This window comes from Centrocercus urophasianus, unplaced genomic scaffold (genome assembly GCF_019232065.1).
Source record: "Centrocercus urophasianus isolate 14NV4802_14NV808 unplaced genomic scaffold, USGS_Curo_1.0 seq_16, whole genome shotgun sequence".
Lineage (NCBI taxonomy): Eukaryota > Metazoa > Chordata > Aves > Galliformes > Phasianidae > Centrocercus > Centrocercus urophasianus.
Genome location: NW_024884711.1, coordinates 15,455,127 through 15,467,515, shown reverse-complemented (window position 1 = coordinate 15,467,515; position 12,389 = coordinate 15,455,127). Strand labels below are relative to the sequence as shown.

General features: G+C 44.5%; 1 protein-coding gene across 2 annotated transcripts in view; it reads right to left on the bottom strand.

The window, feature by feature from the left end:
- Positions 1 to 12,312, bottom strand: part of JAZF1 (JAZF zinc finger 1) — a 171,365-nt gene extending 159,053 nt beyond the window's left edge. Inside the window, exon 1 of one of the 2 annotated variants that reach the window (XM_042817548.1) lies at positions 12,150 to 12,312. In XM_042817548.1, coding sequence (XP_042673482.1) covers positions 12,150 to 12,264 — 115 coding nt within the window. In that variant the 5' untranslated portion in view covers positions 12,265 to 12,312. Of the gene's footprint in view, positions 1 to 10,283; positions 10,531 to 12,149 lie in introns of those variants that run through there. The other variant, XM_042817549.1, reaches the window with a different exon arrangement.
- Positions 12,313 to 12,389: the final 77 nt, after the last annotated feature.

The window sequence follows — 12,389 nt, the reverse complement described above, 5'->3', positions numbered from 1 at the left end:
GAAGAAACATATAGGAGTAAATCTCTGTTTCACATCAACTAACTCCAAAGCTGTACAAAGCACCCAATTCATTTATTTACATGCAGCATGTTCGCACTCAGATAAAGGAAAAGCAAAGATCCTTTTTGCATGTCACTCATCTTTATTTATGCATAGGCTTAGTTATGAGCCTACATCACCTGATATAAATACTGGCATCTTCTCAGTGGAGAAGTCACCCACGTACAATCCAGAGAGAGCATTGGTGATTTTTAGAAGTCATCTTCAACATTCATTTCTATAGGAATGCCAGATGTATGCAGAAAAATTTCATTGCAAACACCATGGACTCAGAATCAGCTACACAGTGCAGTGTGGGTAAGCCAAGTTTAGGAAACAGGGAACACTGTTTTCCCTTTTCCTAAATCCACTTCAAGATGGTAACACTGACACCACAAATGCACATCAGTGGAAAAAAAGATTGCGTATATTAAAAATGTTTGCTCCTCAAAAGAAGGCCTCTATGAGCTACTCCCCCAAAAACAAAACCTGATGAAAGTCAGCTGGCCATACATAGGCACGTGCTCAGCACAAGACCCATGGAATGCAAAATGCATGGGAACATCTTCATTCTCAGCAAACGTCCACAATCGATCCTCAAATTCAAGCCCCTAACAAATACAAAAATAGTACGAGTTGCTATTCCATTTATCTAATGCCTCAAACTGGGGCTGCACTGTGGTTATCTGAGTGCTTGAACGCAACCGATGAATATACACTGAGTAGCCAGTCTTATTACTACTGTGTCTTTGTGACAGGCGTTTCCCTGTTCTCCTCCAATCAAGATATCTACTAAGAAGTCTGTGCACAAGCCAGCAACTACGTTATTCAAGCCTTTCTGGTAAGGTCACGTCACTGTTACTGGATGTCTTTCATATTACAACACACCCTGAGCAACAAAACAGCTAAACAAGTTGCTGATATATTACTATGTACACCAAACAGCTAGTAAATGGAATGATCAGGAAAACTTTTATAAGTGATGTGAAGTCCTCACATCTCTTTCACAGCACAGAAATAACCCTGTGCTCTCTCTGCAGTCTCCCCATTCACATCCATGGAGGATGGAGTGGCTTTTAACTAAATCTACCTCTCACTACTGCATCTTCTCTTTTCCCAGGTCACCTGATTGGAAGAGCTACCACATTTGGTTTATTTGTCAGTTTAAATATTTTCTGCACGTTTACCATGTGAGAATCAATCAAGTTTGTTTAACTAAGCCATATACATCCATTTCAAAAAGCAGACCATACTGAAAGCAGGCGCTGCAGAAGGTACTGCCATTTTCAAGAGAATGAATAAATAACTCAGCAGTCCCTAAGTACAAACCCCTCTAGAAATGTATTTACAGTGACTACACAAGAGCTAAAATACTCCTCTACCACCAAGAGGAATCATCAATTCTCCCTTTCCAAAATAAACACAGAGAGTTATCTACAGATATATGACAGTTCAAGCACTACGAAGTGCTATTGCAGTTGTGCAAAAGAAAACAGTCCAGGCTGCAGCCAGGTGAGGATCTGCTCAAATGCAGCAGCCATGGATAAAGAAACAAAGGAAAAAAAAAACTTCTTATCTTCAGAAAGCCTCAGGTTCACAGGGATCTCCAGAGAGACACCCTTCCCTTCCCCCTGCCAACCCTAAATGAGGCCTGCGAAGGGGTGGATCCCTGCTCCACTCCTGGTCACCCAGGAGTATTACTTGCACCTGAGCTCCCCTAGGTTGGCCCTGCCTTCCCACCAGGTGCTCAATCACTGATCCAAACCGTGACTCAGCATTTCCACTACATCTTTCACAAACTGCTTTCATTCCTTGCTTCAACTTCAAATTTATCCTTCTTTATACCTTGTTATGCTCTGCTTCTTTGCTTTTTTCTAGCAAAGAGTGTGTGAAACATCAGCAAAGAGATGTTAGTCATCAGAAAAGAATCAAGCCAATACATGCAGACTGGTTTCCCTTTAACTTCAAAACATGGGATTTCAGCATTAGTCCTTCAGCTTGAGAGATGAATATCACACACTTGGTGAAGACAGAAAAGGAACCTTCTGTGCTTAGAGGGTTCAAGTACACACACAGGGTTCTTATCAGTACAATTAAACTGTATCATACTATTATACTTGTGTAAGCATTCTGTTCCTAAGCTGTACTTGCACCAGAGTATAAAAAAATAAATAAATCAGAACAGTGAGCATTCACAAGAAAAGAAAGCTTTGAGATTTTACACGATGGAGTGGTTCTGTGGTTCCAGAACAGAGGAGCAGCAGCTGTGACAGAACAGCTCCCACTCCAATGGAGAAAAATGAACTACTCACCTGCAGAACAGCAGGAGAGCACAGACAGGCTGGAGATTTTCTGAAAAGCAGTATAGAAGGGCAAGCAACTTCTCATCTGCCTAAAAATCCTAAATCACATACCTACCAATCCTAGCACAAAATACTTGCATGCCTTTCTTGGTGGACTTTTATTACACACAGGGCAAAACACTTTGTGTCACCAATAACCAAAATCTGTGGTCTGTGTTTATGTGTACTGGAACAACTGCTTCTCTTAAGCTGATCACTGCCTGAACAGATTTTCACTCGCAGACAGCAATACGTAGGTGTGGGATTCATCATCTTTTTCCCTCCACCTGTCAGAGCTTCACAGATGAAAAGAAAGGTGGCAGGGAAGGAGTGGAGTTGAATCTTCCTAGTTTAGGAAACAAAGCCAGGAAATTAACAGGAAAAAAAAAAAAGTGTAAAGGTCTGCCTTTGTTCCATGTGACAACACACAGATGAGGTTTTTCAAATTTTATTTCAGATTTCATGCTACCCACCAGCATGCAGTTTTTTGGTTGATGTGACTTATCCCACACAGCTGTCTTCCCAAAATGCAGGTAAGGAAGGTGTTTTTTCTTCTTGCCTCTGCAGATTACTATCCTCTATCAATACTGCCAACAACAAACTAAACAGGTGGGCAGTTTCAACCAACTCTCTCCAGCTCTCACTTTTCATCAAAACATCTAGTTGGTCTTCAGTAAGAATTAATATTTTAAAATTACAACTGCAAAAAGATCAACATTATTATTATCCCTAATCATTGATGTAACAAGTCTAATAGAACAAAATGACTGCAGAATAAACATTGTGCCACCACAACACATAAGTTAGCAGCACTGCCTAAAGAACTCAGTTCCATGTCACAGTTCTAGCCACACACCACACAAAGATGCAAATAAATACTCACATGCCTCAAACATTTATGCACACCTGCTGCTACAGAACATGAATAAGCAAAATGAGTGTCTGAGCTCAGTTTCAGATCTAGCAATACAAAAACTGCTCTAGAGCTAAAATCCACCAGGTAAAGGTGGCTCAAAAGTAATTTCTTCTAAAGAGTTAATATTAAAATACAAGAATGCAATCAAAATTATCCACACAAGGTAAGAGCAACAAATACTTCTTCCCCATCCTGAGCATCCAGTTACCAACTCACAATGTAACAAGCTGTGCTTATGGGCTCTTAATACTTAACCCCGGCCCTGGAAGCTGGCTCAGTGAGCCATTACAAGTCCTTGGCATGTAACTATGCTCCAGATCACTATGTCCGATGCAGACTTTATTTCCCACCCTGAATCTGGTCTAAAAAGAGCCCTGGTAATTGCCTCAAGATAGCTGTCAGCAAAAATAGGTTGTTTGCTCTGTTCTGAAAACAAAATCTCACCAAAATTGCCAGTGAAAAAGAGATCATTCTGGATAGCTGAAATGAGAAGATATTACATCCAGATAACTGGCTCTCTGGATAGCTGCCCTAGGACAGGGAACAATAGCTGGAATTATACTGTTTAGCATAAATGCCAAAGATAAAAAGCATGAGGATTGACACAGGCACAGCATCTACATTTCTCACCTACAGTAGCATTTATGTGGCTCAGGATGACCCAGTCAAGCTAAGAAATGTTCTGATATGTAAGGAAGCTGAAGTATTACTGATGCTAGCACTGTCTGGGAAAAGTTCTAAGCACACGCAGAAGGCCTCCCTAAGGTACAGAAAGGTCCACAGTACTCTGCATTGAAATGATTAATCTCTGGCTTGAGAACGCCAACAGCATACTCCTGAGTTACCTCCTGTGCTCTCACAGCTGTGTAGGTGTTCTGCTGCCCTTCCACAAATCCATCTTATTAGTTAACTCACTAAACAAGTCAGGAAGTTCTTGTAACATGGCCTAAATGAATCTGTGGGGGAAAGGAGTTCTTCGGCAGTTTATATAGATCTCTGCAGCGTTTAGTTATGCATCCCCCTCTGTTCTCATCTTAAAAAGTTCATATAATGAAGCCATAAAACTTGCTCCGCAGACATCCCAGGAACTTAATGGGATAAACAGAAAAAAAACTCCCTTGCCCAAACTGAAATAGAGATGAGTGGTTTATTCATGTATTTATTGCAGAACTAGGACCTTAACAGCTCACAGAGCATCCAGGTGACCCAGTGCAACAACCAACGATGCCTGAGAGGTAGCAGACACTCCTCTACCAGTTACAGGAGCTGCAACACTGCTCCAACGGATTGTTACAAAAAGACGTAAGCTTTTTGGTCTCCCCACAAGTCTGTCACTAAATTTACTAGAATCTAAGTCAGTACTTTTACCAAACACAAAAGGAAACATGAATAACGGGCAGATCCTCAATAATTTGGTAACTGGGAGTACACAAGCATCCGAAGTCTTCACCAAGCCCTGATGTGAACTCCCATACCAACCACACGTGTGCAGATGAAAACACCCAAAACGATACAAACACACAAAACTTCTTGCTGTTAGCAAGAAGGAGGGAGTGATGACATAGGGTTTTGTTCCTGGAATGCTACAGCCATCCAGCGCACCATGGGGCTAAGTTCACATTCACATACCCATGCTAGTTTCAGATAGCAGTGAAATTGGATCTCTGGTGTCCTAAATGCATCACCTCCAAATTCTGCATTACAGCTTCACTTACAGTTCCTGCCTGGGTAACTCCTAGAAAGGAAGATGACTACAGTACAAGATACTGAAGACATGATACTTTACAGCTACCTGCTTCCACAGCACACAGATATTCAGCAGTTCTATTTTCTTTCAGCCAATATTTACGATTTGATGATTTTTTTCATGAAATTCAAATTTTCATGAGAACAGAAACATTTGCAGACCTGTCAAGTTTGAAAAGTAGCCCTGGGGAACAAGAAAGAAAAAAGTGGGGGGAACCTTAGAAGTGTCCAAATACTTCCTAAATTAAAAAACAAACAAACAACAACAAACAAAACAACAAAAAAAACATTCAGATGGAGCAGTTTTAGAAACAGCAACGTTTCAGAACGAAAGTGCTCATCTTTATACAAAAATATCATAAATAAAACTTTTTTGATTCAAGCTTGGCTTCAAACCTCACTGCTTTTTCCCCCACTTTTCCCCCTAACTGATAAAATCTATTTAAACTCATGAATTCTATTTCCACTTCATCCTTTGAACCACAGAACGGAACATTAGTAAGATGCAACACCTGTATTTCAGTCAATTTACTCGTTAATGTACTATGTTACCTTAAACAGAACTCAACACTAATAATATACTCCAGTTTGAGAACACATCAGAGACACAAACAGCACTGCAGTCTCCTTGGTGAAGAAATCCATTCCTTTTCTTTATCACCACACATAGTTAAGAAAGAAAGTCCTAAGAACGTGAGCTAAAAAATGCAAAAACCATAATCAAAGAAAACCATCAAACCAGAATATTACTTCAGCCTCTCAAAACTCTTCTTCTCAAAAAGGAACGTACAATAAATAAAGCACTTGGAATTGTCATGCTGTAGAATTAAAAACTGAATAACAGGACAGGTTGCTTAAGTCTAACTGTGAATTATTATTCACAGACACTTAAAACCAAGGATCTTTTTTGTTAATTGCAGCTAATTTAACAAATATATTGTTTAATTAACACTAAAAATCTTTGTCTCTGCTTTCTCAAAGTGTATATAGCTGCTATCTACTTAGATTTTTATCATTCAATTTTTGAATTACTGGTGTTTACTAAACACAAACAAAATTAGTTCTCAGTGAAACACAGCTTGTACAAGAAAAAAAACAATAAAGAAAAAAAAAAAAACACATTCAGAAGAAATACAAGAAATACATTTAAAGCAGCTGGCCTCCAGTGCTTATTTGTTTTGCATGGAAGTATTCTGCAGCTTGACATAAAATATTTCTGATTACTTGCTTATGTTTGCACTGTATCATATAGGAGGAAGGAATGGTAGAAGAATTTGCCTCTGAATTAGACGGGCATGTTCCCTCATCTTTTGGCATCACTTCTTCATTTAAATATTTTATTACTCGCATCCTTGACTCTTCACATTCTCCAGGAAAAGATGAAGTAGACAAAGAAAATAATTCATTAAGTATCTACCTGCTCACTTAACATTTCTCATAAGGACATAGAAGGACTGATTAGTCACAGAAACTTTCTCTCACACCCTGAAGAGCAGACACAGTAATCACTATACATTTTCTTCCAAAGACAAGCATGCTTTGCACCAGCAAAGCGTAACACAAGCATTGCAAGTTACCTGGTATTTCTTCAGCTTGTTTTATTAGCTGATTCATATTTAATCGTGTCTGTCATTGTACAAGATGAGCAGAATGAAAGCTGCCAGTACACAGCCCAGCAATAGACCTCACCCAAAGCCACTCAAGTAGGCAAAGAAAACACTCCCAATAGCCTTATACAAAGCCTTCCGCCTTAAAAAGGAAAAATGTGTTTGTAACACATTACCAGATGTTTGTTTTCAGCCCTTTCTTCCAATAATATATACAACCGAAACTTTAGGGTACACGTTAGCCTCTCTATGTAACTGGTAACCTCAGAACAGGACTGTATTTTATGTCAAGTATCAAAAATCGTATTTTAGTTGAAGCTTAATGGCAATTCCATTTAGCTCCACATGATCAATTTAATTTGGACTTAGTTACCAATATTGCGTTTAACATTTTATCATAATTTCAATTCAAACCCAAGCAGCAAAGGAAATCAGATCTAGAAATGGAAAAGAATTCCCAAATCTGTTATTCTCAAGATTACAAGCAGGGAAAAAACTGCTGATCAGAACCACTGGTCACAGAAGGCTTTACTTAAGATAGAAACAATTCCCTGAAACAAAACGCCTTTTCTCACCAGACCAACTTGCAAAGCAAATAGGCAACATCCTGGGAACATGCGTGCCTCCACACTGCTGGGAAATGCATTTTCCATAAAGAACAAAAAATCATGGACAGATCTGGACAGAAGATTAAATTAAGGTAAACATGGCTACAATTAGGTTTCTCTAGTTGCTTTCTATGAACAATAATTGGTACCACTCCTGAGGTAAGTGAGTAATCGTTCGCTTATTTTGCAAGGCCATATAATTACACATTAGGTAGCACGATGGAGAGTACAAGGTGTCTGTCCCTCAGCTTCCAAGTACTGGACAAGGCACCCCACATACTACTCTACCTGATTTCCTCAGAAGGACTGCTGCTCAGCCACAAACACTCCCTCATGCCCCGAAGAGCACACATGACAGCAGCCACTTGGTATTTTCTCCCAAAGACTATCCCATACAGTTGGTGTATCACTTACTGCGTAAAAAGCCCCAGGATAAGATCTACCACTTCTTCAAAACAGCAACTCCCAACTTCAAATGTTAATTTACACATTAGGCAAAATGCTAAAAAGGAGTTGTGTGAAATAACCACCCAAATCACGTTCATGCACTTCTGAAGAGTTGTTGCAGGATTCATCCTACTGCTGGGAACTGGTCAACTTTGATGAGAAGCACCACTGCTCTCAGCTTTGACAGCAGAAGCTTGTATATTTATACCTCAGTAGAAGCTATTCAACAGAACTTCTTATGAAGTTATGATGACATGTACCTACAGTGAATCATGTCAGTTTGTGTGACTATCTGTGCAGATGGGTGGATTCTTCCTTCCATCAAGATCTACTGACCATTTCAGTGCAACACAATTAACAGTCTTAAACTCCATTAACCACAGAATGGCTTAGGGTGGAACCTTCAAGACCACCTAATTCCAACCCCCTGCCATGGACAGGGCTGGCACCCTTCAGATCAGGATGCCCAGGGCCCCATCCAACCTGGCCTTGAGCACCTCTGAGATGAACATGCACTGCTTCTCTGGGCAAGCTATTCCAGTGACCGTTGTATGTTCAGACACTCATTTCATTCACATTCATTCCCTCAGCGCTTCTCAGGAGAAGAAATGCTGTCCAGAGCCACACAGATGCACAGGTGAGCATACAGCACGCTAGTCCTTAACATGGAACAAGTGAACACATACCAGCTCATACAAACAACAACCTCACCTCCACATATGAGTAAAAATACCTACCTATAAATCCAAACTACCTTTTTCTTTTTAATTACGTTGTCAAAATCTAATAAAGTGATTCAGCTCACTTTAGTGATGAGTTTAGTCAGAATAAACTTTAAATGAAGAACTAGGTTCCAGGATCTAGCGGGTGGCATCCCTGCTCATGGCAGCAGGGTTGGAACCCATGACCTTTAAGGTCCTTTTCAATCCAAGCCATTCTGTGATTGCACAATCGTTTGTATGTATGCATACATGATCTAAAGGATGCAGCTCAGCTACAGGCAGGCTGATGAAAAATCAAATCACAGATTAAATAAAACCAAAAACCAAAGCATTTTGTTCCCATCCTAGCAACATCAGAGAAGTAAACCAGCAACCTGCAAGAGGACAGAGCAATGAAAAACCAAGAGTCAGGGTGAATGCCTATTAAGGCAGACAAACAGGCCCCTTCTTGGCACACTTGCTGAGGAGGTAGCAGCACTTCAGACTGCATGGACAGTACGCTGGTAGAAAAAGCTCCCAGAGAAGCATCACAAAAATTAGTAATCAATGGTTTTGAATCAATGTCCACTTCTAGCTGTGAGCCGTATAAAATGCAAATAGAGCACTTTTATAATCAGTGCTGCTGCAGAGTTACAGGAGTTCCTTTTGCAGACATTCTCACTGCAGAGGACACTGTTAGGGCCTCCGGGAAGTCCCAGGAGCTATGCTCCCAAATTAGCTTAACTATTTTCAGTGCAACAGAATACATAAATGTAATAATTAAATGAAAAAAATAGAGACCAAAGCCAATATGCTGATGGGTCGTCAGCACCATCTCAAATTTGAATGTTTCACCCAACATGCCCAATTCCCCCAGTCTACCAGCATAAATCTTTTTTTTCAATGTAGTGGTCATTTATCAGGTGTTCCATAAGATGTTAGTAAGAGAAGAGAAAAACAAACACACACACACACACACACACACACACACACACACACACACAAAGCCCCATAACTGCACAATGAACTACTTCATTATCATATCATTATTCATGAATTCTATGTTACAAGTAAGGAAGGGAACAGCAGAAACTAAATACATTCTGACCTTGGAATGCCATGAGCCTTTACAGTAAGTTGAGCTTTATTGGCAAGGCTGATGGAAAAGATCCCTGGGTAAGTACTTGTTCCCATCTTTTCAGAGACAACATAGCTCGAAAAATGACCAACTTCTCACCAGCACTCCACTGACAGAGCTCCCATTCCACTGTATCCATTGCAGCAACTGAGACTACATGCAGAGACCACCAGGAGTCCACACTATCACACTGTGGATGGTGTCCCACAGAGCAGTTCAAAGCATCAGGCTTGTTATCTGCAGTGTGACACCATTTGCCTTGCAAGCTCTCACTTCAGTTTAAAGTTACAATGGAAAATAATTGAGTTTCCTTTATTCTCACAGCACACCTGGAACATCCCAAGCAACCTATGTTTTACATGCTATGTTACATGGTATGTATGCCAGAAGCTGCAGTTAACTATTAACACGGCAAATTTTGGTGCACATTTCTTACCCTGCATGACAGAAAACACCGGACTCCGTCTGCACCAGACTTACAGAGAAAGGAGGTGCAACACAACCTCCTATTTGGAGGTTTGTTTCTTCACTCCAAGAAAAAACATTAATCACATTCTGGAAGAATCTGCACCTGGTGAGTTTGGGGCTCTGATCCTTCAGGCTGCTCCAGGAGCCCACCACATGCACCAACTCGTGCAGCTGAGGCCTGGAGGTGAGAACTGAGGTCCACTTTGGCATAATAGGTGCAACTCCCTACTAATTTGTCAAGCATTTGATGAAGTTGAGCAACACAACCTACCTGCATCATCTATGCTTGAGCAGGTTCCCTTTACCTTATTGCCACGTGGAGAGGAAATGTTAAAGCACATTTGTGCTATTTTCCACTGGTTTGCACCCCATCAGTTGCACACATGACATCTCATGGGCAAAGCTTCAGCTCTGTGTAGTCCAAGCAGTGGCAAACATGTTAAATGCAGGTGTACACACTGGAAGTGTACTGCTTTCTTGAGACAGGAAAATAGGCAGCCAACATCACATACACGACGATTAAGGAACTGCAACATTTCAGCATGAAGTTATCCTCTGTGCAGAGGAGCCAGAGAGCTGCTGACCCCAGATTACAGGCCACGTGGGCTGGTCTCTATCTGTCCTGACACCCCACAGGCTGTAGCACCTCTGGGCTGATAACCACTGGAGGGATGCAAGATGACTTGCCAGCTTTCAGTTTGGTCACTGTTTCTCCTGAGCTTTTCTGTTGCAATGCACAATGCAGGAAAAGCTCGGCAACTGAGATTCAGCAGAAAACCCCCAAAGCCAGAGCAGTATCACAACTCGCAGCACGCCGAGTCATAAATTACAGAGCGTTGTGGTGTGTGGTTTTGTTACCTCATGCTCAACACGATGGTAATTACGAGCCGCACACCTCCCATCTCCCTGACCCACAGCACTGCATGAAGGTAATGCTACACTTGCGATTTAAGCTTCTCTAATTTTTCAGTCGTTCAGGCCTGCTTATTGAAATTAGTCTGAAGCATGCACCATCAGCTCCATCATTTTGTAGCAGCACGTTATTTTGTTACGCTGCCACTGCATCACAGCAGCCTGCAGCCCACTGGTGCTTAAAACTTCTGTATTTTCTGCCCCGATTTTAGAAGCAGCAGCCCCGTTTGGAGCAGCTTGAACACTGCAGCTTCTCTATAAACGACGAAACGTGAGAAAGCCCAGGAAGTCGCCTGAAACTCCAGGCAACACCTGCCGGGGCCGAGCAGCCGGCAACCGACCGGAGCGGCGGGGAGACACTCCACCAGCGCCCGGCCCGGCGCCGCGCTCCACGCGGGCACGCCTGGGGCCTAGCGGCGGCCCGCAGAAAGTTGGCGTGAACGGCCGTCGCGCAGCGCCGCGCCGCACCGCCCCCTCCCCTCAGCACCGCCCGCACAGCCGAGGGGCGGCCCGGCGGCCCCTGCGCACGCTCCTTCCCTCCCTCCCCGCCGCCCGCCCACGAGGCACCCTCCTCGCCGGGAAGGCACTGACGAGTCATCGCCCCGCCGCCCGCAGGCCCCGCCGGCTCGGCGGGACGGGGACGGAGCCGCGGGGAGAGAGCGGGGCGAGCCTACAGGTGACGGCTCGGGCTCCACCGAGCGGACGGCGCGAAGCCGCGGCTCGGCCCCGGGAGTTCCGCCGTTCCACGCCCCCCGCCCGCAGCCGTCCCCCCCGGCGCCTCCCGCGCGGTCGAGCTGCGGCGGGCGAGCCGTGCTCCGCCACACCTAGCAACAGCGCTGACAGGACGCAGCGCGGCGGCGGGAGGAGGAGGAAGCGGAATGGCTGCCGCCGCGGCGGCTCCCTCCCTCCCCGGAGCCCTGACAGCCGGAGCCGGGGCGGAAGCAGCAGGCGGCGCGCTGCGCCCGTCCTCCTCCTCCTTCTCCTCCTCCGGGTCTCCGCGCTCCCCGCTGCCGACGCCAACTAACTCCCTTCGCTGCGCCCAGCAGGCTGCACGCGCCCACACCCACCGCGCGGCCGCCTCCCGCGGCCGCCCTCCACGTCGCCCCGCGGGACCGCTCCGCGCCCGCCCGCTCCCAGCGGCGGTGGCGGCCGCCGCCCCCCGGCTCCCGCCGCACCTTGTGCCGCCGCACACGCGGCCGTGCCCTGCCCTGCCCCGGGCGCTCACCGATGTGGTTGTCCTCGATGTGCTCGATGAGCTCCGCCAGGGTCGGGAAGTGCAGCCCGCAGCCCCCGAACCTGCAGGCGTTGGAGAAGAAGGAGGCGGCGGCGATGCCTGTCATGGTGTTACATCGAGATCCCCCCGCCGTGCCGTGCCTGCTCTGCCAGGGCCGGCGGCGGCGGGGCGGGGAGAGGCGGGGGCAGGGGGGGAACGGGACGGAGCGAGAGATGGGGAGAGAGCGAGGTG